Source organism: Mirounga angustirostris, unplaced genomic scaffold (genome assembly GCF_029215605.1).
Source record: "Mirounga angustirostris isolate CCGP_5_RB_7025 unplaced genomic scaffold, mMirAng1.0.hap1 SCAF_1, whole genome shotgun sequence".
In the NCBI taxonomy this organism is placed as follows: domain Eukaryota; kingdom Metazoa; phylum Chordata; class Mammalia; order Carnivora; family Phocidae; genus Mirounga; species Mirounga angustirostris.
In genome coordinates, this window is record NW_026991709.1 from 638930 (window position 1) to 666008 (window position 27079).

General features: G+C 55.3%; 2 protein-coding genes across 3 annotated transcripts in view; one reads left to right on the plus strand and one right to left on the minus strand.

The window, feature by feature from the left end:
* The first annotated feature begins 33 nt into the window (after positions 1-33).
* Positions 34-20953, plus strand: FTCD (formimidoyltransferase cyclodeaminase). Its single transcript, XM_045863569.2, has 14 exons — positions 34-2757; positions 3476-3659; positions 4383-4511; positions 5265-5353; positions 5488-5667; positions 6689-6826; positions 7005-7136; positions 13705-13766; positions 14200-14329; positions 14410-14571; positions 18179-18222; positions 18422-18560; positions 19535-19630; positions 20698-20953. Exons 1-14 carry the CDS (start codon positions 2704-2706, stop codon positions 20782-20784), a joined length of 1626 nt encoding a protein of 541 aa, XP_045719525.1. The 5' UTR covers positions 34-2703; the 3' UTR covers positions 20785-20953.
* Positions 20954-25147: 4194 nt separating this feature from the next.
* The window catches only part of COL6A2 (collagen type VI alpha 2 chain), a 32731-nt gene continuing 30799 nt past the window's right edge, over positions 25148-27079 (minus strand). For both annotated transcript variants that reach the window (XM_064577704.1, XM_045902318.3), the window contains exon 28: positions 25148-26366. In XM_064577704.1, the coding sequence (XP_064433774.1) occupies positions 25768-26366 (599 nt within the window). In that variant the 3' untranslated portion in view covers positions 25148-25767. The remainder of the gene's footprint in view (positions 26367-27079) is intronic.

Consider the following 27079-nt stretch of genomic DNA (forward strand, 5'->3'; position numbering starts at 1 on the left):
GCTCCCAGACCCTCCAGCCCTCAGACCTCCCCCGGGAGGTCTCGGTCTCCTCCCCTGAGGGGGCCAGCAGCTGGTTTCCCCAAACGCAGAGCCTGAGGCAAGGATTCCGTCTGGGCAGGACAGCTATAGAATCTGCAGAGCCTGGTGCAAAATGAAAACACAGGTCCCTTGTTCAAAAGTAGGAATTTCAAGACAGCCAGGGCAGCAGGTTGGATAGAGAGGGGGGCCCATGCAGCTGTGTGGATTCCGGGGAATCTGTTTATTTGGGAGATGATTTGACACACACACAACCCTGCCCCCAGTGGAGCCATCAGGTCGCTATCTCTCCTGAGGTCTTGAGGACAGGTGACCTCCTAGGCCCCCAGTCAGGACCAGGGCCTGGCAAAGGCACCTTCCTGGGCCTTGGCTGTGAGTGGAGGGTCTCTGGTCACTTCTCTGCTGTGGGTGTGAGGATGAAAGTATTGGGGTGTCTGGACCAACTTCAGTTGGGGCAACCTGTCCCTCGGTCCTCACAGCCCCATGTGTCCCAGAGGCCCCAGCACCTTAGGATACTCTTTCATCAGCTTGGGCAGCCAGAACGTGCACCACAGAACAGGGTGGTTCAGAGGACATGCTGGAGGCTAGACGTCGCAGGTCAAGGCGTTCACAGGGCTGGTTCCTCCTGAGGCCTCTCTCCTGGGCGTGTGGATGCTGCCTTCTCCCTGTGTCCTCATATGCTTGTCCCTGTGCATGTCTGTGTCCTGCTTTCCTCTCACTATAAGGACACCAGTCAGAGGAGATTAGGGTCACCCTACAACAGACATAATTTTAACTTTATTACCTTTTTTTTTTTTCAAAATAGATACTTTTATTTTAAAAGGCTTTAAAATTCATTGTTAATGACTGTTAATTATTTTTAAATTTTATTTTATTATGTTATGTTAGTCACCATACAATACATCATTGGTTTTTGATGTGGTGATCCATGATTCATTGTTTGCCTATAACACCCAGTGCTCCATGCAGAACGTGCCCTCCTCAATACCCATCACCAGGCTAACCCATCCCCCCACCCCCTCCCCTCTAGAACCCTCGGTTTGTTTCTCAGAGTCCATAGTCTCTCAGGGTTCGAAGATAGTAGGAAGGGAAAAATGAAGGGGGGGGGAGTGGAGGGGGAGATAAACTTTATTACCTTTTTAAAGACCCTGTCTCCAAATATAGCTGCATTCTGAGGTGCTGGGGGTCAGCGCTTCCACATATGATTTTGGGGGTGGGCACCATTCAGTCCATAACTGACTCCAGCCTCCCCTTCCAACCACTGGACACCAACCCCCAGCGGGGGGACTCTGCCACCCTGGGGGCCTGTGGAGGGTGTACAAATTTGGTGCTAGGGCTGCTTGTTGGAGGAAGGACTGGTGGGCACTCCTGGGCACCGCCGGGATGCAGGCTCTCTTGGGTGAGCCTCGGTGTTAGGACCCAGGTTTGGAAGAATGCTTTTGTTGGGCCTCTGCTCTCTGCCAGGTCCTGCTAGGCTCCCCAGCCCCCTGTGGGACCTAGAAGTGGAATAGCTGTCCTCACATTCTCCCAGGGGAGCCGGCTGGAGAGGACCTGGCTGCCCCCAGCCTCCAAGGGTCTCTGGGCTTGTCTGGCTGCTCCAGGGGTGGCTGCTGGAGGGCTGGGGCCCCAGGGCCCGTGCAGCCGGGGGTCTCCTCACCTGTGCCCTGTGGCCGCCCCTGCATTGCCGTGGCTGTGAGGGCGCCCGGGCCGGGAGGATGACAGGTGGGGTCTGCTCTGCCTCTGGGAGGGCCCTGCGGGGTTTTCAAAGTGCCCTGAGAGGCGGGGCGTTGAACCTCAGGTCCGAGGCGTCCGTGCACTGCTGGGGTATAGCCACGTGAAGGAAGCTCTGCAGACTGGAAGTGCTGCCCCATTCAAGACAGTGTTGACCCGCTGGCTCTCTGGGTGCAGGGCCCTGGGCTGCTGGCCTGGGCACGTCAGTCCTTTGTGAGGAGCCACCGGCCTCAGGGAAGAGCAACTGGGAGAGCTGGGCTTCATCGTGACCACTTGCCCTGCAGGCCCATCCACGTACAGCACAGACTTGACCCCTCCCCCCACTCTCCTGCCTGACCAGGCCGAGCTGACCTCTGCCGAGGGCCAGGTCCACCAATGGGGCTTCACACACGACCTCTCTTGTCTTCCTGCTACCTCAAGCTCCGAAGCTGACATGAAGAAATTTAGCGGGTCACATGGAGGGGCACATGGAGGGTCCCTGGAGGGTCACACGGAAGGTCACTGGAGAGTCACTTGGAACATCACTGGAGGGGCACTTGGAGGGTCACAGGAACAACCACCAGGAGTCCCTGGGCCAAGCTGGGATTGGAGCCTGGGCTGACCCGAGTCCACCCCCCCCGGGGAGGACTTTTACCCCCTGAGGGCCCTGGTCACATGTGCTGCTTTCAGGGGAGCCGGCCGGCCCCCAGCTGGGTAGGGGATCCCTCCTCCTCCATTGTCCGGCTCACAGGGTCTGGCCCCCTTCCTGTTCTGCTCCATGTTTGCACAGGGACCACAGCCTGTCCCTCCTTGCCATGACTGGTGGTTAATCAGCAGCCCGGCCACCATGGGAGGGCCCTGGTGGGTGGATAAAGGCCCCACCAGGCACCGGAGGGCAGTGTCCCTCCTCCCCTGCATCCACCCTGTGAGAGGAGCGCCAGGATCAAGGCCCAGATCATGTCCCAGCTGGTGGAATGCGTTCCCAACTTCTCAGAGGGGAACAACCAGGAGGTGAGGTGCAGGGGGCTAGGCAAGGGGCTCGGGGCAAGGAGAAAGGGGTGTGCTTGGTGTGGGGTTGGGGAGTATCTTCTCTGAAATGGAACCACTTCCTGTCATCAGCCCACAGGGAGGTGCCCCATGAGCGCAGGGACTCAGAGCGGCTGAGCAGGGGAGAGGAAGAGGCTGTGGGCTGGGCAGCCAGGCAGGGGTCCTGGCCCTGGGGCTGGGCCACAGGGCTGGTGGAAGGTCCCCAAACCTTATCAGGTGGGCTCCCCATGTTACCGATGAGGAAAATGAGGCAGAGGGAGTGGGTGCAGGCCACTGAGGGCCATGGAGCCCCTGCTGCCTCAGAAGGCTCTGGGCCCTTCGTACCCCTCCCCTAGTGCAGATGGTCCCACTGGGGACCGCTTGGGGGGCCAGGGCCCTGACCCTCTGTGCCCTTGGCCTATAGGTCACCTTCTTGGAGGCCCAGCAGTCCCTCCACCAGGGTTCTGATTCCTGCCTCACTTTCTCCTGGAGGGTGCCGCCTGTTTCCCTTTTCTTGGCGATCAGTGATGGTCCTCCTTGGGCTTGTGCTTTTTGAGGAATTCCCAAATGCTCAGCACCAGCTCCTTAGGCCCATGTTTGGGTGGTGGTTGGGGGCGGCAGGAGAGGCATGGCCACCTCTGAAGCTCCTGTTCCTTCTTCTAAGTGGGGAAACTGAGGCACAGGGTCGGGCTTTTGTCCCCAGGTGATTGACGCCATCTCTCGCGCCGTGGCACAGACCCCGGGCTGTGTGCTGCTGGACGTGGACGCTGGCCCCTCCACCAACCGCACCGTCTACACGTTCGTAGGGCAGCCCAAGGACGTGGTGGAGGGGGCCCTCAATGCCGCCCGGGTTGCCTTCCAGCTCATTGATATGAGGCAGCACCAAGGTGAGGGGTCCTCCCCCCCAGGGTGTGGGGGCTGCCTGGCCTACAAGCTTGCCCTGGGAGGACCCCAGAGCCCCCCGAAGGGTCTCAGGCGCAGCCCGCAGAGGCTGCTGTGCCAGGCTAAGGTCCGTGGAGACCCCTCTGTGTTTCAGGGGTTCCCAGGAGTGACTGGCAGTGAGGCTCAGGCATCCTGTGCAGGCCTGGGGCGCTTGGGGGGCAGGGAGTAAAGACACGGAAACCGGCCTGGCAGGGTCAAAGGTTGGTGGACACGCCGGGGGCAGGTCAAAAGGGCAGGGGCTCTGGCCACTCACAGCAGGGGGGCTGGGCGGTCAGGCCCATGTGATTCCAGCTGGTAGAGAGTTAGCAAGCCAATCTCAAAGCCAGAGCTCCCAGGGGGAGCGGAGTGGTCAGGGCTTGAGAAGGACGCTCGGTAAGCTGCGGGGGCAGGGAGGGTTGGGTGGCGGGAGCCGGTCAGGACTCCGGCCGCTCAGCTCGGCGGGCAGTGTTGGGCAGTGAGCTCTGTGGCTTAGGAGACGGAGAGGCTTACCGAGGCCAAAATACTTGGCCTGCTGCTTCTCCCGGGATCCCTGTGGTCAGCGGGACCAGCGGCGTGTGTGGATGGAGGGCAGGGTGGGGGCAGGGAGGGCGGGATCCACGAGCCCGCTGAGCCCACGCCCACGCCTGGGCCCCCCTGGCCTCCCCTTCATCAACCCCCTCTCTGTGCAGGGGAGCACCCTCGGATGGGCGCCCTGGACGTGTGCCCCTTCATCCCTGTGAGGGGCGTCAGCATGGATGAGTGTGTGCTCTGTGCCCAGGCTTTCGGTCAGCGGCTGGCCGAGGGGCTGGGTGTGCCAGGTGAGTGCCCCGAAAGGGACGCTGCAGGACAGGGGCTCCCCCTCACTGCACTGCGGCGTCCTCAGGTTCTCTGCAGATAGAAGCTGGGTGCGGTGTGGGCAGTGCGTGGCCTGGCCGTTGAGAAGCACTGGATGCCGCTTAGCTGCTCCGAAAAGTCAAGTCCATGCTTCCTAATGGAATAATTTCACCTTGGGGAATTAACCGAATCAAGAAATTATTAACCTGAGACAAACGGGGGGCGTCTACACTCACGGGGCATGGGCTCAGGCAGACGGGGTGCGTGAGGGCAGGGCCTGAGCCCCACCCCCTGCGGGTACAGGCCAGTGTTCCACGCCCTCATCATTGTCGCGGGGATACTGGAGTCGGGGTGAGTTTTGTTTTCTTTTCTCTGTGTTGCTTAATTTGTGGGCCTATTTATTGTACAATGAAAATACACTTTAGAAAGAAAGGTGAACATGCTTCCATCCCGAACGTCTACTTCTAACTCTTAGCATCTCGGTGATGGCTTTTTCGGGGGCATCTGTGCAGGGGGAGTAGCAGGGGGGGCTGCCCTGGCCCTGGGTGGGCAGAGGAGTGTCCATCAGCAACCACCCACACCCATCCGATGAGGCGCAGAGAGATGGGAGCCAAGGGAGAGGGAGGTTGGTCCCCCGGGCTGAGCCTGGCAGGAGCGGCTGCCTCGTTTCTCCTCCAGGAGTGGGGGTCTTGGGCGGCCCACCAGCTGGGACCCTGACCAGCCCGGCCCCCTTACAGTGTACCTCTATGGCGAGGCGGCGCGCACAGCCAGTCGCCGGACCCTGCCTGCCATCCGGGCTGGGGAGTACGAGGCCCTCCCTGAGAAGGTGCGTGTCTCCTCACCCGGGGGGGCAGGTGGAGGGGTAGACCCTGCAAGGGTGGGTGCCCTCCTCCTTCCCTGACCTTGGCAGGGTGTCCCTCCTGTGGGGGACACCACAGCCTAGGGTCAGTCTCCCCACAGCTCAAGCAGGCTGAATGGGTGCCCGACTTCGGCCCCAGCTCCTTTGTCCCCAGCTGGGGGGCCACTGTCACGGGGGCACGGAAGTTCCTCATTGCGTTCAACATCAACCTGCTCAGCACCAAGGAGCAGGCCCACCGCATCGCCCTCAACATTCGGGAGCAGGGGCGTGGGAAGGACAAGGTGAGCAGCCTCCTGTCCCCGCGGGGGCTTGGCACTGGCCCCGAGGAATCCTGAGGGGCTCACGGGAGAGAGTCAGAGGTGGGGTGGTGCTGTGGTGTGGACCTGCTGACCAGCCCAGCCTTGGTGTCCATGACGAGTGGGACGAGGCAGGTGGGGTTCCAGGGTTTGAAGTGGGGGGGCACCTGCTTAAAAGACCAGGGCAGCTGGCAGGGGTAGAGCTGCTGCTAGAATATTGCAGTACTTCCATTCTTCTAGGAAAACAGCTCCTTCTGAGCCCCAGGGGCCCTCCTTACCTCCAGGGGCCCCAGGGGCCCGGAACCACCATGTCTGCCACAGGTGCTGTCCCCTAGTTTGAGCACCGATCTTGCAGAAAGTGTGATTTGGACACACAGGCACAGAGACCCCTGGCGAAGGAGGTGGAGGGTGACATTTTGCCTACCTGTCAGCCCCCCAACCCCCAGAGACCTGGGTCCTGCCAGACAGCTGAGGGCCCAGGAGCCTGGCTTCCCGGCCTGCACGGGCTGCAGTGTGTAAGCACAACAGAGAAGCAGGGCGAACCCCAAATCCTTCTTTTTGTTCCTGCTGGATTCGGAGGTCGGAGGTCCCTCCTCAGGTGGACTGGGCCACCCTAAGGAGTGAGGAGTGGAGAGCCAGCCTCTGGGGTGAGGAGGGACGGCAGGGACCAAGCACAGGAGTTTAGGGGTGGGTGGGGGTGGCCCCAGGCGGGCTCCCAGCACATGGTGTGGGCGAAATGCTGGCCTGAGCCTGGTGCCCTGTGAGGGGGCCTCAGTTTCCCTGTGGTGGGCGGGGCCCTCCACAGCTGGCTCTGGAGCGTGAGGAGGGCCTCCAACCAGCTGTCCAGGCAGCACTGCAGGATCTGCAGGCCGTGGCGTCTGTGGGGAGGGAGTCCTCCAGCCAGCTTACGGGGGGTGGGGCGGGGGTGGGTGCAAGAGGCTTTTAGTGCAGGGGCACTAGGAGAGGCTGGGCAGGGCCCAAGCTGGGAAAGACTTTTCCTTTGCAGCCAGGACGCCTGAAAAAGGTTCAGGGCATTGGCTGGTACCTGGTTGAGAAGAACCTGGCCCAAGTGTCCACAAACCTCTTGGACTTTGAGGTCACAGCACTGCATACGGTCTACGAGGAGACCTGCAGAGAAGCCCAGGTGAGCAGGGCGGGTGTCCCCTGCTGGCCGGGGTGAAGTCCCTGCAGGTGAGCAGGGCGGGTGTCCCCTGCTGGCCGGGGTGAAGTCCCTGCAGGTGAGCAGGGCTGGTCCCCAGGACACCCTTCAGGGTGTCTCAAGTCTAGCTCCCCTGGACGTTGATGCCACTGGACCTCTGCAGGAGCTGAGCCTGCCGGTGGTGGGCTCACAGCTGGTGGGCTTGGTGCCTCTGAAGGCCCTCCTGGACGCTGCCGCCTTCTACTGCGAGAAGGAGAACCTCTTCATCCTGGAGGAGGAGCTCCGCATCAGGCTGGTGAGCCGGGCTCCTGGTGAGGGGCCAGTGGGGAGGCGGGAGCGAGCCTGACGCTCTGGGAGCAGGCCCGGGGCACCCTGTCTGCCAGCCGGGCCCCACTCCTCCTCCTCCTCTGTTTTAGGGTCTGTGCTTAGATGACGTCACACTATTATCATATCAGGGAACTGTAGGAGTTTTTCTTAGTGATCTAGAAGATGTTCAGTCTTGTGAAATCCCTCAGAGAGGATGCACGCCACTTCCCCATCCCTTCCGGTGTCTGCCGGGGGCGCCGGGTTGTGGCGGACATGTGTGCACTCCCGGGTCAGCCCTGTGCCCGCCATGGGGTGCGGGCGTGTGGACCATCCACGAACATCGATGGGTTAGAAGCTGGTGCTACAGTCCCAAGTGACAGCTTTAGCTGGAATTCCTCCACAACGAGCACACGAGTGGGTTTCTCTGAAAGTGTTTCTCTTTGCCGGCTGGGTTTGTATCTCCTGATTCCACAAATACATCTGGACTGCTTGTCCTGTTTTCAGGCCTGTGGGATGTTGGGCGTGGTTCCTTCCAGTTTAATGGAAGAGTCTACTTTTTAGGTATTCTGGTGATTACCTTTATAACTTAATACACTTACCCCTGGTTTTGATTTATTGGTTTTAAAATTTTACCCAAATTTTCAAATATATAATATGATTTATCAGTTTTTATCAGCACACTGACAGCCTACTATGGAAGAGAGAAAATAAACCTACTTAGCATTTACTCACATCTTTTCTTCCTTCTTTATTTCCTGATTTTTTTTTTTTTTTGAGTTACAGTAGTTTTTAGTGGGGGTGGGAGTTCTTTTGATGGTTAATTTTTTTTTCAATGTTTTCTTTTGTAGTAAAATACACAATGTGAAATTGGCATCTTAACCATCTTTTAGGTATGCAGTTGGCGATATTAAGTACATCATAATGTTATGCAGCCCTCATAACCCAGGGTGGGCTTTTACTGTGTCTGCAAAAAACGCCGTTAGGGTTCTGATAAGGACTGCACTGATTCTCTGCGTTGCTTTGGGGAGTACGGCCATCTTAACAGTAGAAGTGTTCTAATCCATGAACATGGGCTTTCCGTTTATTTACATTTTCTTTATTTCAGCAATATTTTGTAGTTTTTATTGTACAAGTCTTAATCCTTGGTTAAATTAATTAAGTCCTAACTATTTTATTCTTTTTGATGCTATTATAAATGGAATTGTTTTTGCAATTTTTTTTCAGAGTGCTCATTGTTAGTGTATAGTAACGCACTGACTTTTGGTGTTGACTTCGTATCCTGCTTCCTTGCTGAATTCATTTATTAGTTCTAGGTGGTTAAATTATTAAGTTTAAATAATATACTTAAATCCTTTTGCTCTTTATCCCTGTTAGACAGTGTCTGTTGACTCTTGGTGAAGACAGACAAGAATATTAGTGCACTCCTGTGAGTGGTCATCATCACTGCTCTTGATCTAAATTGTTATTCGCTATTTTCACATTGTCAAATTTATGACATTTACCTTCTGTAAATGTTCCACATGTCTTAAATACCCACAGATATTTAACCTTAGCTCTGTACACAGGTGAGGTCATCTCTCTTCCTACTTGTCTGTCTGTTGCCTGAATCTCACAGTCAAGCAGATTTTTTAAAGAAAGGCTCATGGTGCTTTACTCTGCGGGATATGGCATGTTTGACTATGTCTTTCTGTGAATTTATTCTTGCAAGATAGACAATCAAAATCCCAAGTCACTTGTTTTCACCTGAGAATATTGCAAACATATCTTTTTTTAAAAAAAATTTTTTTATTTATTTGTCAGAGAGAGCACGAGCACACGAGCAGGGGAGTGGCAGGCAGAGGGAGAGAGAGAGAGAGAGAGAGAGAGAGAGAGCATGAGTAGGGGGAGGGGCAGAGGGAGAAGCAGGCTCCCCGATGAGCAGGGAGCCCGACGCTGGGCTCGATCCCAGGACCCCCGGATCATGACCTGAGCTGAAGGCAGACGCTTAACGACTGAGCCACCCAGGCGCCCCGACTCTTCCTAATTTATTTTTATTTTATTTTTTTAAAGATTTTATTTATTTGACAGAGACACAGCGAGAGAGGGAACACAAGCAGGGGGAGGGGCAGAGGGAGAAGCAGGCTTCCCGCTGAGCAGGGAGCCCGACGCCGGGCTCAATCCCAGGACCCCCGGATCATGAGCTGAGCTGAAGGCAGACGCTTAACCGACTGAGCCACCCAGGTGCTCCTGCAAACTCTCTTTACCATCTTCTGGAGTCACATGTCCCTTGGGGAGGTCTAAGTCTGCCTGGTTATCTCCCCAGTCTCCAGGGACTTGTTTTACTCCCTGATGCCTGAAGTCCCCTTGTATTCACTGTGGTTTTCTCCAGCCTAGCTTTTAAGTGACTGATACAGTTTATGGCCAGGTCTGTTCTCTTTCTAGCTGTTCCAAAATTTTGCGTAATTTTTTTTATGTTGATGCACACAGCAAAGGTGTAGGAATGGTACAAGGAGCCCCTCACGAGCTCCAGATCCTCCAGTTGTTTGCATCTGCCCCATTTGCTGTATCTTTCCCTCTCTGTATCCACGCATAGTCATATATATTTTTATAACGTACACTTCAGAGTACGTTAAAGACATTGTACCATCTTACCTCAAATTTATTTAGGTTTTATTTCTTAAGAACAAGGACATTTCTTTTGCACAACCCCAGTACAATGATCAAAATCAGGAAATTCAACATTAATACTGTTCTAGTATCTCATCTGCAGACCATAATCAAATTACGCCAATGTTTCCGTAATCCCCATTATAGCCACTTATCCTCTCACCCAGGGTCCAATCTGATGACAGTCCTTTTCTGCCATGTCTTCTATTGTCTTTAATTGGGAGCAGCTCCTTGTGCTCTTGCCCTTCAATGACCTTGACATAGTTTAAAAGGACAGGAAGTTGTTTTGTGCAGTGTCTCACAACTACTGGGGTTGTGGGCTTCTGACAGGAGCAGGGCGCGGGGGACATGCTGTCCTCAGAGCGCAGGGTGGGGGGGGGCACTCTCCCTGTTGCCTGGGGTCCTTGGTTCAAGGTGCTGTTATTCACTGCCATGTTTTTCCTTTTGTAGTGAGTGCTGCGTGGGAGGTACTGTAAGAATATGTAAATACCCTGTTTCTCTTGAAATTCCAGCCATAAGTTTTAGCAGCCTGTAACGGGTTTCTAACTTTACCCTTTTTCTTTAAGAAAATGCTTTCATTTTTTGCCCCCTCAGGAAACAGAATTTGTTCACAAAGTTTAACAAGTAATGTGTACAAGTATTAACCAATGCATGTTTTTATGTATGTTACAAATATTAAAAAATGCCTTAACTAGTTTCAATGCATTGTCTTTACGAATATGTGGCTTTTTAAAAATTCTTTTCTTTTTTTTTTTTAAAGATTTATTTATTTATTTGAGAGAGCGAGAATGAGAGAGAGAGAGGGAGCACACGAGAGGGGGTAGGGTCAGAGGGAGAAGCAGGCTCCCCGCTGAGCAGGGAGCTGGATGCGGGACTCGATCCTGGGACTCCAGGATCATGACTTGAGCTGAAGGCAGTCGCCCAACCAACTGAGCCACCCAGGCACCCAAAAATTCTTTATTTAAATTTAGTTTAGTTAACATATAGTGTATTGTTAGTTTCAGGGGTAGAATTTAGTGATTCATCAGCTGTGTATAACACCCAGTGCTCATTCCATCACAGGCCCTCCTTAAAGCCCATCACCCAGTTACCCCATCTCCCCACCCACCTCCCCTCCAGAAATCCTCAGTTCATTTCCTATGATTAAGAGTCTCTTATGGTTTGTCTCCCTATTTTCATCTTATTTTATTTTTCCTTCCCTTCTCCTAAGCTCCTCTGCTTTGTTTCTTAAATTCCACATATGAGTGAAATCATATGGTATTTGTCTTTCTCTGATTGACTTATTTCACTTAGCATAATACCCTCTAGTTCCATCCATGTTGTTGCAAATGGCAAGATTTCATTCTTTTCGATGGCTGAGTGATATTCTATTGTATATATACCACATCTTTATCCATTCATGTGTTGATGGACATCTGGGCTCTTTCCATACTTTGGTTATTGTGGACATTATTGCTATAAACATTGGGATGCAGGTGCCCCTTCGGATCACTCCATTTGTATCTTTGGGGTAAATACCTAGTAGTGCAATTGCTGGGTCATAGAGTAGTTCTATTTTCAACTTTTTGAAGAACCTCTACTGTTCTCCAGAGTGGCTACACCAGCTTGCATTCCCACCAACAGTGTAGGAGGATTCCCCTTTCTCCACGTCCTCGCCAACATCTCTCATTTCCTGACTTGTTAATTTTAGCCATTCTGACTGGTGTGAGGTGGTATCTCATTGAGGTGTTGATTTGTATTTCACTGATACCACCTGATGTTGAACAGTTTTTCATGTGTCTGTTGGCCATTTGGATGTCTTCTTCAGAGAAGTGTCTTTTCATATCTTCTGCCCATTTATTGATTGGATTATTTATTCTCTGGGTGTTGAGTTTGATAAGTTCTTTATAGATTTTGGATACTAGCCCTTTATCTGGTAAAACATTTGCAAATATCTTCTCCCATTCTGTCGGCTGTCTTTTGGTTTTGTTGACTGTTTCCTTTGCTGTGCAGAAGCTTTTTATCTTGATGAAGTCCCAATAGTTCATTTTAACTTTTGTTTCCCTTGCCTTTGGAGACGTGTCTAGCAAGAAGTTGCTGCCTGTTTTCTCCTCTAGGATTTTGATGATTTCCTGTCTCACATTTACGTCTTTCATCCATTTTGAGTTTATTTTTGTGTGTGGTGTAAGGAAATGGTCCAGTTTCATTCTTCTGCATGTGGCTGCCCAATTTTCCCAACACCATTTGTTGAAGAGACTGTCTTTTATCCATTGGACATTCTTTCCTGCCTTGTCGAAGATTAGTTGACCATAGAGTCGAGGGTCCATTTCTGGGCTCTCTATTCTGTTTCACTGATCTATGTGCCAGTACCATACTGGAAAAAAAAGAAAGAAAATCCTTTCATCTCTCCCACATTTATTTATTCCTTATTAATGTGTTTGATGCTCTCCTGTACTTCTTAACATGTTGTTTTATTTTCTTTATCTGAAAGTTCTGATATCTGCAGTCTTTGAAGGTCTGATTTTGCAAATTGCTGCATCTGTTGACTTTCTCATGGTGACTTGCTTCTTCATGTGTTCTGTGATTTTCGATTGTATGTGCATGTTCTTTGCAAATTTATCTGTGGTAATTCTTGGACACCTGGGTTTAAAGTTTGGATTTGCCTCTGTTAGGTCTCAGGTACATGATCACACAGGGCCCCCCAGACTCAGTCTTTTGCTTGGAGCTTTAGAACTACACAGGTAGAGAGTTCTGTGTGAACCGTGGCCCACACCTCCTCAGCGTGGCTTGTGGTTATAATTCCAGGAAGGGTTTTTCCTGCTTCACCAAAGGGAAGGCAGAAACTGAGGAGTACCCCAACTACATCTTTCAGTGTTTTTTGTTTTCTTAATCCTAGTTCATCCTTGGAGAGGTCACCTTTCAGGGGCCTCCAGTCTGACCCTCACTCTTTAGGACTTGAGACCTCCCTGCTCATGAGAGGCTGCCCGAGGCTCTCAGATGTCCCAGGGTGGACCCAGCGTTAGGGTGAGCAGGCCTGTCTGGTTCCCTTTCTGGTCATTTCTGGCCTTGAACGAGCACCTTTACTTTCCTCCAGCTTAGCCAGGCATTTAAATTCGTGTTTAAATTTCTGTTTGTCTTTCTGAGGTCTTCTGTGCCAGGAGGGCTTTGCTTTATTGCTTGCTGAAGACTCTCAGGTGGGCTCCCAGGAGGCACTCTTGCCCATCTCCATGTCCTCGGGGAGACCTCTCTGCCACCCCCGCCCCCGGGACTCTGCTGGCTTGTTTCTGTCAAGAACGACCTGTCACTTTCCGGTTTTGTAGAAAGTGTCAGCCTGCTTGGCTCAGAACGCGCTGGACTGCATCACTGGCACATAGCACCGTAAAGTGTTTTGAGTACTTTTTGGTGGAAAGAATCCCAATCTTAAATGGAGATTTTTTCCAACTTTATTTTGAATTTAAGTAAAATCCATTTTGCCTCATAGAACAAATCTTATGTTTAGGTCAACCAGGCAGCTCCTGGGCTTTAAAAGTTGTGAGAACTGACACCGAAAGAATTAGGAATCTTGTCCAAAGGGGTAGTTTTGTGGGTCCCTTTCCATGATGGGATCAGTGTGTGGTGTTGTCTGTGGGACGCATGTGGCTTAGAAGGAGGGCACCTCCTCTCTCTGGGTCTCAGTTTCCCTGTGGGGGAAGATGGGTGGGTGGATGTGTCAGGGAGTCTGTGGGGGGCCTGCCCTGGGCTGGGGGCTTTCCCGGAAGCCAGCAGTCACAAGCTCGTGGTGGGTGGGCATGCGGCCAGCTATGCCTGGCTCCCCACACAAGGTGGACCAGAGCAGGGACACCACCGTGAGCTCAGGTGGGACCCCACCATTCACTGGCCTGCCTTGGGTGGGGGGGTCAAGGTGGCTCATCATCACCAGCCCCTCTTTCCAGGTGGTGAGCCGGCTGGGCCTGGACTCTCTGTCCCCCTTCAACCCTAAGGAGCGGATCATCGAGTGAGCACCTCCCCTTCCCCCACAGAGACCTGCCTTGATCCTTCCAGAGCCTTCTGTGTGGTCACTTATTCATCAGTAAATACCAGGGTGTCTGTGCCAGCCATGAGGCTGGGGGCCAGTTGGGGGGACACCGTGAGACCCCGACAAGGTCCCACCATACCGTCATGGGGGCTTCTGTGTGGTCAGGGCCACTCTGCACACTGGGACTGTGTCCCCTCCCCCGTGTGTGGGGAGAGGCCTGGGGTCAGGGATCAGGGTCTGAACCAGCCCTGCCCTCACAGCCTGCGGTGGTGACCCTGAACCCTGCCCGCCATTCCCTGTCCCCCAAAGCCCCATCCCCTGTCCCTAGCCCTGCCCAACCCAGGAGGCATCCCCTGTCCTGGACCTAAGGCCTCCCCGCCCCGAGCCTCGCTGAGCCAACCCCTCCCCACAGGTACCTGGTCCCCAGTGGCGGGCCTGGGCAGAGCCTGGTGGACAAGCCCCTGCGTGCCTTCGTCCGTGAGGTGGGCGCCCGCTCTGCAGCCCCGGGGGGTGGCTCTGTGGCAGCTGCCAGTGCAGCCATGGTGAGTGTGAAGCGAGAGGCAAGGGGTGAGGCGCCTGGCCTGGGGTCCCGAGTCGCATGCCCAGCACCTCTTTTGCCCAGGGCGCCGCGCTGGCCTCCATGGCCGGCCTGATGACCTACGGGCGGCGGCAGTTTGAGCACCTGGATGCAACCATGCGGCGCCTGATTCCGCCCTTTCACGCGGCCTCGGCTGAGCTGACCAAGCTGGTGGACGCGGATGCCCGGGCCTTCCAGGCCTACCTGGTAAGTGCTCAGAGGGCCCACCACCAGCCTGTGGACAGCCCTGAGTGAGATGGGGTCAGCCGACAGTGGGGGGCATCCTGGCGAGAGAGGGCTCCCCCAGGGTCACAGAGAACTGGCACGGAGGGTAGGGGCTGTTGTAAGCTCAGGTGTCTGGAGAATAGGGGAGGTTGGAGGGAGGGGATGGTGGTCTGACCGCTATGGCCCCCTCCCCTGACTGTTAGGCTGAGTTCAGGGGTTCTGAGGGTTTGGCCCAGGCGTGGCCCCACGCTCACATCCACAGCAGCGGGTGGGTGGGGTGGGAGGGAGAGAGGGTCCGCCCAGGCTCAGCGCCCCTGCCCCAGCTACCCTGAGTCTCGGAGTTGGGTCAGTGCCCAGACCTACAGACGCTGGAGGAAGGCCAGTTCCCGGAGAAGGGCTCACATCCCAGGACGGACGGGCCACAGAAATCCTAAAAGAAGAGCCATTGACTGATGGTCTCAGAGGCTGGAGAAGACATTCCAGCCAGAAGACAAAGAGAGGACCATGGGGAGAGCTGGGAACTCTTCACACAACGTTGCAGGCCGGTCAAATCGGAACCGGCTCACCCACCCAAGAGGGAGTCTGTGCGTCAGGCCGTGGGCGCCAGAGAAGGGGTGTAGCTCAGAACCCAGGGCAGGGAATGGAGCACTCGCAGGAAGATCCGAGACGTGAGTCCAGACCAAGCTCTGCTGTGCGTCTGTGTCCCAGAGCAGTTCATGGTGGAAGGACCGGGGAGACGCATGAGCTCACAGCCCCCAGCAGCCCCACAGGCTTCAGGGCAGAGCCACCTCGAGGGCCGAACTGCGCTGAAGGGAAGTCAGGGCTCCAACGACCACCGGTGGCCTCCAGGGCATGCCGTGCACCCCCGAGTGAAGACTGTATCCAGATGGGGACAATCAGAGTCTCGCCTAAATAAGTCACCATCTGGAGCTAAAGTTCACGTCCTCTGGGCGGGAGGTATGGATACTGGTCATCTTTTTCCATTTGTGTTTTTACACTTAAATTTCATTTATTTGCTAAAGTAGGTAAAACCTTCAAGCAGTTCAGAATTCACAGGACAAGAGGATAGTGGATGAGAAGTCCCTGTGCTCTGCTCCCCGCTGCCCCCCTGCACATCCCAAACAGGCACAATTTCTAGGGCAAGCATCAGGAGATGTTTATTTATATTGGCGTAGATCCAATTTTCCTTTTTCTCCTCATTTCTTACACAAATGGCATCATATGTGTTCTTAGTTTGCCTCCTGGGCTCGTCCCTTGACGTTCTATTAGAGATCTTTCTACACTGGTGCATAGAGACCACACGCCCCAGTTGCTAGTACAGATCTGCCCTGACTTACGGTGGAGTTATGACCCTCAAACCCATCGTAAACTGAAAATACTGTACGTCGAAAATGCATTTACTACACCGAGCCTGCGGCACCTCACAGCTTAGCCTGGCCCGCCTCAGCTGCTGAGAACACTTCCATTGGCCGACAGCTGGGCAGAATCAGCTCGCACGCGGCCTGTCTTACGAGAGCGTGTCGAATAGCTCTGTAACTGACTGAATACTGTACCCAAAGTGACCGACAGAACGGCTGTGCGACCGCGGGGCTGCCCGGCCCCAGGACAGGACCGCACATCGCTAGCCTGGGCAAAGACCCACACCCCAAATTCCAAGCACTGGTTCTCCTGAATGCATGTCCCTTTCGCATCACCACAAAGTCAAAATATCTGACGTCGAACCGTGTAAGTTGGGGACTGTCTGTACTGTGTAGACGTCTGGGTCTCAGCACCTTTGGTCAACTCCCCTGGGGGATCGTAGGCTTCTTCGTCTGCAGCTGGCATGCCTCTGTGTGAACGCCTCTGGTGTCTGTCACCAGGCATGCGGTGGGCAGCCTGTGGGAGTGATTCGTAGAAGGACTTGCTGCCAAGTGGCCCTTGGGGGGCTGCATGGATGGGGCTCCATGGTCCGAATCTGAGGGCTCCTTCCTGGGACCCCACGCCATGGACGTGGCAGTCACACGTGGTCTGCATCTCCGTGCTGCCCGGGGTGAGCTGCTCGCTGTGCGCGGCAGGGAGCGTTTCTCGGGCTCTGCACAGTGGTGTTGTGTGCCTTCCGGAAAAGCAAGGCTCCCCTCCCTCCCAGAGCTCCCGGACTGCGGGCTACACTCGGGACTCGGGCTGGCAGCTTCCGGCGTGGTCGTGCCGGTTCCTGACGGAGCAGCTTTGAGTTTTCCGTCCTTGAACCCAGAGTCTCCCAGCTCTTCCCTGGGGCTTGTGTCTCGGTTTACAGGGCCTCCCCCAGTGGAGTTACTGAGCTTCTCCCGTGGTGCTTCCCAGACTCCTGTGCTCTGATGACCTTCATACATAGAGACGCTTTTAGGGGGAAGCATCAGTTTTAATATAAACACAGAACATTTCAGGCTAACCACTAGCGATTAGAAATAAGGCGAATAAGTAGAAAACAACTGGCGCCTGGGTGGCTCAGATGGTTAAGCGTCTGCCTTCGGCTCAGGTCATGGTCCCAGGGTCCTGGGATCGAGTCCCGCATCAGGCTCCCTGCTCAGTGCAGAGCCTGCTTCTCCCTCTACCTCTGCCTCTCTGTCTCTCTGACTCTCATGAATAAATAAATTTTAAAAAAAATTAAAAAAAAAAAGAAAACAACTGGAAGGAAGTAGAAAAACAAATATCTAATCAGAAGGCAGGGGAGAAATGAAAGATGACCGGCAAAGGTGTCTGGTTCAGAGCCTGAAATGTGACTCAGAGATGCACAGTCAAAAGTCACACGCACGAGGGGAACGTGGTGCTTTACCCTTCCTGGGGCAACAAGAAGATGGAGATCTGGAAAAGGAAGCATCTTCATCTTGGGCCAAATGAGGAAGCGATTTCCAGCTGGGGAAAAGCAAAGCTTACGATAACCTAACTGCAGGTGGGTGGGCTCCTCCACTGGACGCAGCTGTGACTGTGGGAAGGACAGCCCTGACTGAAACCAGCCCCGTGCTGCCCGGCGGAGACCCCGAGCACCCGGTCGGGCTGCCTCACGGGACAGGACTGATGCCCCCGTGTGTGAGGACTGCTGTGGGGTCGCATGCGGAAGACTGGGGGGAGGTGGGCGCCGCCCCCGCGGCCCAGGCAGCCCCTGGGGGACTCGGGATGGTTTTGTCTGCCAGCAGGAGTTGGGGTGCTGACCCGGCGGGTCCAGGCAGGGCTGGGGCCCCCTTGCTCTCAGGCATGCTGACAGAAGCGTCGACTTTTGGACGGAGATTTAGCCAAATCCAGGACGGACACATTCCCCACCTGGCCAGGCCCTTGGCCCTTGCAGGCGGGCAGGGTGGGGCCTGGGTGTGTGAGGGACAGGCCTGGGCAGCCGCAGGGGCGCGGATGGGGGGCTGTCCAGGGCGGCGACCAGCGTGACCACTTGCGGAGGAGGGCCTGCGCTGGTTCAGGCGGGAGGGGCACGTACCCCTAACCCCGAGGCCCAGGGCTGTGTCTGGAGCGCATGCCGCGTGAGGGGACGCCCGGCCCCCGGGTGTGGACACTGCCCAGACTCTCCATGTCGCCCCGGGGTACGGCCACTGCTCACCCCGCATTCTGTGATCTCTTCTGGCAGGAAGCCACGAAGCTGCCTACCAGCACACCTGAGGAGAGGGACAGGTGAGTGCCGCAGCTGCCTGGGGGAGGCGCCACCCCGACCGTGGACGCCCAGGCACATGACCTTAGAGCCATCCAACCCCCCCTGTGGCGTGTTTGTCCCTGTTGTCCCCCCTCCTGTGTCTGCTGGGGTGGAGCCGGGGGGCGGTCCAAGTGGCCCCTGGGTGCCCTGGGCTCTGACCCTCGACCCGCTTGGATGCAGGCGTGCGGCAGCCCTGCAGGAAGGGCTGAGGCGGGCAGTAGCCGTGCCCCTGGCACTAGCAGAGACGGTGGCCTCGCTGTGGCCGGGGCTGCAGGAGCTGGTGCAGTGTGGGAACCTGGCCTGCCGGTCGGACCTGCAGGTACGGGAGCGGGGGCTCGGCCTCCTGCTGCAGGGGGAGCAGCGTGGAGGGTCCGGGGACGCTTATGGAGCCAGCCCGGACAAGAGCGCTTCGCAGGGGCCCTTGGCCAGTCTCAGCCAGCAGAGCCCATTGGTTTATCCCGTTTTAAGAGTGGGAAGTAAGGATTCCATTTAAGCTTGCACGGCAGAGAGGCAGAAACTCAACCGTATCTCGAGTCCACCCCTAACCCCCGTCCCCCAGACCCTCCCGGCGACCCCATCTCCTCCCGCTCCCTTGTTCTCTCTTCCCTCCTGCCCATGGCCCCTCGTCCTTCGGAAAACCCCTAAACCAGCTCACAGAGGCGCACCTGTCGCCCTGTCCACAGCCCGTGCGTGGAGGGCTCAGGGTCGGGGACATGGAGTGGGTGCTGAGATTTCTCAGCCCATCCTGAGCGCCGCAGCTGTAGGGCTTTACAAGAAAGACACCCGTTCCCAGTGGTCGTCCTGAGGCTCCAGACAAGCGTCCCCTCCTTTCCTGGAGAGGCAGCCGTGTGCCGTCTGGGCATAAGCAGCTGCTGCCGTTCTGGGTTCGTCCCTGAGCCCGTGCTCCCACCTGCTCTCCCCACCCCGTGGCCTGCATGTGGGAAGCCGGGAGATGACTCGGGAGCATCGGCTGTAGGCCGGGCCTGAGGCTGGCATGCCGGGAAGCCTCACCTCTCCCAGGGCTTCGTTTTCTGTGCTCAGAGATGGAAGGCTGTGGTTGTCCTCTGTCTGGAGGGGCCAGGCCGGAGCCCACCCTTCTGCACGTCCACTGCTGGGGCCTCTGCAGACAGGCTGGCCCTGGGCCTCCTGGGGACCCCTGGGCGCTCAGTGCACCATCCTTACTGATGAGATGTGAAGGCCCCGGCTGTGGCCCTAGGTGGTGGAGAGGGCAGGGTGAGCCCGCCCTCCGCCCAGGTCACAAACGGCCAGCTCTGCTCCTGGCACCTGCTGCAGGTGGCGGCCAAGGCCCTGGAGACCGGCATGTTTGGTGCGTATTTCAACGTGCTCATCAACCTGAAGGACATCACCGACAATGCGTTTAAGGACCAGGTGAGCAGGAGGCCCACAGGGGCCGGGTCCCGCAGCGGGACCTGGAGGTTGCCCTCAGGGCTATGGTCCCTCAGTGTGGGGCTGGGAAGGGTCCATCTGCTGGGAGGTTCTCTGGCCTCTGCGGTGGCTATTGTCCTCTCGGGGGGTTCTGGAGGTGGGGGGCTGGGCATCATCCATGCCTCCACCTTCTAATGGCTGGGGGGCTGGGGAGCTGCTGGGATTGGGGGCCCCCATACCCTTGACTCCGAACCTGCCCGCCTGCCCAGCGGGGGCCACCCAGGGCTGGGGCGCCCAAGGTAGGCCCTTAGCACTGACAACACGGGGCCTCAAAGAGCAGTTGCCCACCCACGAAATGATCTTAGCTTCAGCATTTGTTGTAATTTCATTGCTACTGCTATCGAGGTAAATTTGAGGAATATACAAGTCACCATTTTAAAGTGTACCACTCAGGGCATTTTGCACACTCGCGATGTGTGACCACCACCTCTGTCATGTTCCAGAACATTCTCACTGCCCCAAAGGAAGCCCCCCACCCATTAGAAGACCCCTGTTTCCCCGCCTCCAGCCCCGGACACCACCCATCTGCCTCTGATTTTGTGATAATCTTTAAAAACTAACAGCTCAGAATGAAGGCCTTTTCGGGGACTGAGCTTGGCTCCTTAAGGGAAGTCACTGTCTACCATGTGACCACATGTGTGTTGACTTAAAGGATGGGCTTCATGAACCCCCTCTGGGCTCGGGGCCACAGCCCTGCCCTCTGCAGTTGTGACTACCATGGGAAGACCAGGAGGGTGGGGGTCCTGGGCCTGGTTGTCCTCAAATCTCAGGACAGACAGAGGGACTCTCCCATCCTCGCTGAGAGGCCTGCAAGGAGTTGGGGGTCCCCAGGTCGGGGCCTTGGGATCACCCCAGAGAGGACAGGCAAGGGAGCATGGCCAGAGGGCACAGGGAGGTGGCAGGGGTCCGGGGTTGGTGGGGATGGGCTGTGGGTGCAGGGTGACGCCTGGGCCTGGGCTGGTGGGGGTGGGCTGCAGGGGCAGACTGACGTCTGGGCCTGTGTCTGTCAGACCCACCAGCACATCTCTAGCCTCCTGCAGGAAGCCAAGACCCAGGCAGCCCTGGTGCTGGAGCACCTGGAGGCCCGGCGGGAGTGACGGCAGGTGGGGAGACCGCGTAGACTCCGCAGCCCTCGGTGCCCCTCCCCCTTCCTGGCAGCCTCCAGACACAGTCCCTGTGGGGCCCAGAGGGGGCTGGGGGATCAAGGGTCCGCTTGGGGTGGTGGAGTCACCCCCCCGTCACTTGCAGCTTTTAGTAAAGTCATGACCCACCAGTGCCTATGTAGTGTGTTTGGGGCTGGAAGAAGGGAAGGGCCAAGCTAAGTGGGCAGGGATGGGGGACTCGAGATGAGTGAGCATGGGGAGAGGTGGTCAGAGGAAATGGGGGTGCAGCATGGGGGTGACACACTGGTTCTGGGGTTCCACAGATGCATGTGAGATGCCCCTGGAGCTGAGCCGGGCCACAGGTCACTGGGAGCTGTGGGGGTTATGGGTAGGGTTCAGGGCAGGGTGCCTGGGGCTTAGTGGCCTAGGGTCATGCATGGGACAGAAGCCCCCCACCAGATAGCAGGGCTCCCCCATCATGTCTGAGGAAGGAGGTGAGGCCGGTACTGCCTGAAGTGTGGGGGAGCTGTGGCCAGCACCTGATGCTGTGGGGGTGGCCAGGCAGGTGAGGATGAGGGGGAACAGGGTGCCGGGAGTTCCTGGGGAGGGGATGAGTTCCCCTGATCTGGCTGGGAGGTGACAAAGCATCACACCCAGGGGTCCCAGGAGGGATGGACCCCGGCCACAGACTTCTCTCACAGTGGACGCTCAGGGGGCCGAGGCCCAGTGATGGGGGTCCCAGGAGGACAGCTCCCCCATCTCCCAGCCCACAGCCCCTCTGCCTGCTACTGCATCCCCCCACAGAGCCTGGTGGCGAGGGACAGGGAGGGGGTGTGGTGGAGAGCCCCCGACAGACAGCCCCAGATTCAGATCCTGCTGAGCCAAGCATGACTGCGGTGGCTGAGGGAGGGCCGTGGGGTCCTGGGTGGGAGCTCCAGGAGGAGGGGGGCAACAGGGCTGTGGTGGGCATGAGGCTGCTGTGGTCTGGTCCTACTGGGGGCTCCAGAGAGGCTGTGCGCAGGTGGCTGTGTTCCCCAGGGGGCTCTGAGCCTTGAGTGAGTGCACGTGGGCTCTGCCACAGGCTGAGGTTTTCCCAGCTTAATCTTCCAAAATAGGCAATGAGTTACGTGCTCCCAAGCTGGAGTGACACGGATTCCCTGGGGAAGCCTCACCACCCCGTCCCCGCCAGGCCCCCTTCACACCCTCCTAGGAAAATCACTGCGTTCTGTTTCATACCCACTTCGTGCCTATTTAAGCAAACACAAACACATGTGAATATATATTCTTAATTCTTCCTTCAGTGTGTAAAGAGAACAGGTTACATGCTGGATTTCGAGTCTACTTAGCAAGAGCACCTTTCTTATCGGTATTTAGAGAGACTCCTACTCAAAATGGGTTTTATTCACTCATCCTTTCCCCATATTTTCTTAACCATTTCACGGTGAAATGTAAGAAACATTCAGAAACCACAACCAACTTCTCAAGGGTTTGTGACCATGTCCTGGGTGACCCTCTCCCGTCACAGAACATCCCTGACTCCCACAATCTTACTCTATGGTGACTGGACCCCTGTTTTCCTGTCGGTCCAGCTGGCAGAAGCAAGCATGGCGGTTTGCTGACCTCAGAGTCCATCTGGTCCAGTGTGTCATTCAAAGCCCTTGTTTCCTTGCTGATCTTCTGCTTAGATAATCTATCCATTGCAGTGAGGGGGGTGTTAAAGTCCCCCACTATTATTGTATTGCTGTCAATGTGTTTCTTTGATTTTTGTTATTAATTGGCTTATATAATTGGCTGCTCCCATGTTAGGGGCATAGATATTTACAACTGTTAGATCTTCTTGTTGGATAGACCCTTTAAGTATGATATAGTGTCCTTCCTCATCTCTTATTATACTCTTTGGTTTAAAACCTAATTTGTCTGATATAAGGATTGCCACCCAGCTTTCTTTTGGTGTCCATTAGCATGATAAATAGTTTTCCACCCCTTCACTTTCAATCTGGGGGTGTCTTTGGGTCTAAAATGAGTCTCTTGCAGACAGCATATCAATGGGTCTTGTTTTTTTATCCAATCAGATACCCCGTGTCCTTTGATTGGAACATTTAGCCCATTTACATTCAGGGTAACTATTGAAAGATATGAATTTGGTGCCATTGTATTGCCTGTAAGGTGACTGTTTCTGTATATTTTCTCTGTTTCTTTCTGTCTTTGTTCCTTTTGGGCTCTCTCTTTTTTTTTTTTAAAGATTTTATTTATTTATTCATTAGAGACACAGAGAGGCAGAGGGAGAAGCAGGCTTCCCGCGGAGCAGGGAGCCCGACGCGGGACTCGATCCCAGGACCCTGAGATCATGACCTGAGCCGAAGGCAGACGCTTAACCATCTGAGCCACCCAGGCGCCCCTGGGCTCTCTCTTTGCTCAAAGGATCCCCTTTAATATTTCTTGCAGGGCTGGTTTAGTGATCCCAAATTCTTTTAGTTTCTGTTTGTCCTGGAAGCTCTTTATCTCTCCTATTCTGAATGTCATCCTAGCTGGATATAGTATTTTTGGCTGCATATTTTTCTCATTTAGTGCTCTGAATATATCATGCCAGTCCTTTCTGGCCTGCCAGGTCTCTGTGGACCAGTCTGCTGCCAGTCTAGTGTTTCTACCCTTGTAGGTTAAAGACCTCTTGTCCCAAGCTGCTTTCAGGATTTTCTCTTTGTCTCTGAGATTTACAAGTTTCACTATTATATGTGGAGGTGTTGACCTATTTTTATTGATTTTGAGAGGGGTTCTCTGTGCCTCCTGGACTTGAATGCCTGTTTCCTTACCCAGATTAGGGAAGTTCTCAAGTATAATTTGTTCAAATAAGCCTTCTGCCTCCCACCCTCTCTCTCCTTCTCTTCTGGGACCCCTATTATTCAAATATTATTTCACTTTAGGTATTATTGATCTCTTGAATTCTCCCCTCGTGATCCAGTAGTTGTTTATCTCTCTTTTTCTCAGCTTTCTTATTCTCCATCATTTTGTCTTCTATGTCACTGACCCTCTCTTTTCCCTTGCTTATCCCAGCAGTTAGAACCTCCATTTTTTACTGCAACTCAGTAATAGCATTTTAATTTCGGCCTGATTAGATTTTAGTTCTTTCATTTCTCCAGTAATTTCTCTTCTGTGCTTTTTTTCAAACCCAGTTAGTATCTTTATAATCATTGTTTTGAATTCTGGTTCTGACATCTTACTTATTTCCATATTGATTAAATCCCTGGCCGTGAGTACTGCTTTCTTTTGGGGTGAGTTTCTCCATCTCATGATTATGTACAGAAAAGAATAGATGAAAGACAGAGAAAAGGCAAAAACTGCAACAACAACACCAGAAAAATACAAACAAAACAAGTCAGAAACAAAAGTAAGAAAAAAATCAAACAAGAAGTAAAACAGAATGAAACAGTAAACTAGATCCTGGTGTATTTTGGTCTGTTAAAAGAAACTAGATCTCAAAATAGGAAAGAAAGAAAAACTGCATATACACAAATAAAATATAATGAAAGGAAACCAAGAATAAAAAAATTATATATAATGTATATATAAAAATTAAAAAAGAATTTAAAGAAGAATTGATAAAATAAGATAACTGAAAAAAAAAAAACAACTGAAAGACTCAAGAATGATAAAACCACAAATGCTACATACTGTTTTCCCCAAGTGCTGAAGTTGCAGTTCTGTGTGATCGTGAACTTGATGTTTGCAGGTTCCTGCAGGTCTTCTGGGGGAAGGACCTGTTGTGCTGGCTCTCAGGTGTCCTTGCCTGGGTAGAAGTGTACCCCCCTGCCAGGGGGCCGGGCTCAGTGTAAGCGGCTCTGGATCACACTGTGTGGCCCCGTGTGCTCCCTGAAAGCTTTCCGCACCTTCCAGAAAGGGGTCACCTTCCTAGTTGTAGAACTGAAGCAGTTCTCTGCTCAGATCTCCCATTGATTCTGCAGGTGTTCAGAATGATTTGAAAATTAGCTAGCTGGATTCCAGGGACCAGGTGAAATTAGGGTCCCCTACTCCCCCGCCATCTTGACTCCTCCCCCCAACAAACATTTTTAAAGCACTTTGGCTTAGTCTGGGGATAGAGGGAGACTTCCCTGATGCAACAGCATCCTTCTCAGCTCAAGGCCAGTTAGACAGGGGCAGATTCCATGGTCAAGGCTGTCCAGTCTATACACTTGGGATGGTGTGGACGGCCAGTGCCTGGAGTCAGAACCTGCCCCAGGAGAGCAAGGTCGGGGGGGGGGGCACCATGGTCAGTCCTGGTGGCACATGAACGGTCTGAATGTCTCCTTGGCCACCATAGGGGTCTCTGGTGGGCACAGACATAAGGAGGTTGAGAGCAGGAGGCAGTTGAAAGCCTTTATTTTACTGGGGCGTGTGCATACAGGAATGTGCAGGGCCTGCTGTCACGGCTCAGTCTGGGGCAGGTGACCTCCAAGGGCCAGGCAGAGACCTCAGAGCAAGCCCAGTAGAGCTGGTGGGGCCCACAGAGAGCCTTTGGAGGGCACTGGAGGGGCTGAGGAGTCCAAGGATGAGGCTGGGCTGAGGAAGGCCAGGGGAACTGCAGGCCGTCCATGAGGCTCTGGAGCACTGGCCACCAGAGTGCACCCTGCAAAGCCTCTGGGATCCGGGGAGGGTGTGGAGGGCAGGGTGTGAATAGACTGACAGGAGTGTAGCGTGGTGGGACGCTCTGGAGGAGCTGGAGATGGGTGGGGGTCCTCTCTTCCTGACTTCACACCCACACCTGGAGATGGAGTCTGCAGCATGCGGGACCTCGAGTGAGTCTTCGTAGCACCACGGATTGAGGACAGTGCCCACAGGGCTGGGGAGCCTGGGGCACGAGGCTGAGGGCGCAGGCAGGGCGGCGGGCTGGGAGTGCGAGATGGGGGCTGGAAGCGGGGCCAGGGGCCTGAGGCTGGGGGCCTGGGTGTGGGTCTGGGGGGCGCGGGGCAGGAGCGGGGGGCGCTAGCAGATCCAGCGGATGAACCTGTCGAAGAAGCCGGGCTGGGCCAGGCTGTCGTAGTCCTTCTCGCGGAAGACGGCGGTGGCGTCGCCCAGGCTGATCTTGGACAGCACGTCTGTGTCCACGTCGCCCCCCACGGCCACCACAGTGGGCACCACGTTCTGCTTGCGCATGGAGTGCACGGCCTCCTCCAGGCTGTCGTTGCCCGTGACGCCGTCGGTGAGGAACACGAAGGCCAGCTCGGCGTGGCGGCGCGCCCCGGGTCGCGCGCCGCGCACCACGTGGTTGATGGCATACACGATGCCCGCGCCCACGTGCGAGAAGGAGTTGAGGTAGCGCGCGCCTTGCAGCGCCTGGTGGATGAGCGTCAGGTTGGAGGTGAGCGGGAATTCCACCTGCTGCTCGCCGGGGCCCCCGAACTGCAGCAGGGCCACGCGCGCGTTGAGCGGGTCGTCGTCCCTGCGCGCCAGCGTCAGCCGCCGGGACACCTCCTCCACGAAGCGCCGCGCCTTGTAGAAGTTCTGCTCGCCCAGCCGCTCGGAGCCGTCCAGCAGGAAGACGATGTCCACAGGCCGCTGCGTGCACTGGGCCACGTACAGCTCTGGGGGCAAAACGGGGTGGTGGGCAGGCGACCTGGGTGAGGCCCCCCGCCCCGCGGGCCGGGCCCTGCCCTGGCTGCCCCTCCTGGCCACTCCAGGCCCTGGCACAGTCTGTTTCCTGGCCCTGGCCATGCCCTGCACCCATCTCTGCACACACCCCTCCCACTGGAGCCCTGAGGACCACCGGGGTTGTGGGGTTGCCTCCAAAGGCACGCATGACCGGGAGCCCTCACCACCGTGGGCCGGGGTGGGCCCCATCTTCTGGAACCTGTCACTGTCTTTGCTGGTTTTGCCTCCACCAGGAAATGTCCCCAAACCTGAGGACTCAGGGGTTTATTTCCACCCTCCAAGCACCATCTCTGCTCAGTGGCCTCCTCCAGGCCCTTCTGGGGCAGGAAGGGGACCCCAAAAGGGCCTCAGGCCACAGTAGGGGTGGGAGAGAGGATCAGGGAGGCTGTCTTTGCATTTGTAATTGACAAAAAAGATCTCATAAAGACCTCCAGCCCTGAAGACCCCAGGATGCAAGGACCCACATCTGCCACGACCCGCTGTTGTCCCAGAGCTGCCCAATGCTGGCTGGGCCACGTCTCTCCCAGCTTTGGGAGCAGCGGAGAAAGGAGCCTGTGTCCTCTGGGCCTGGACATCTCTCTGGTAGGCAGTGAGCCCTGGGTGGCAGGCCCCTGCAGCCTCTCCAGTGACTCACTATTACCTGCAG

What these genes read in the sequence shown, in the direction of transcription:
- FTCD (XM_045863569.2), top strand. Translation starts at nt 2,704, where the DNA reads ATGTCCCAGCTGGTGGAATGCGTTCCCAACTTCTCAGAGGGGAACAAC. An exon ending in AGGAGCTCCGCATCAGGCTG is followed by an intron (nt 7,137 to 13,704) that starts GTGAGCCGGGCT and finishes CCCTCTTTCCAG; the next exon opens with GTGGTGAGCCGGCTGGGCCT. An exon ending in CAGCTGCCAGTGCAGCCATG is followed by an intron (nt 14,330 to 14,409) that starts GTGAGTGTGAAG and finishes TCTTTTGCCCAG; the next exon opens with GGCGCCGCGCTGGCCTCCAT.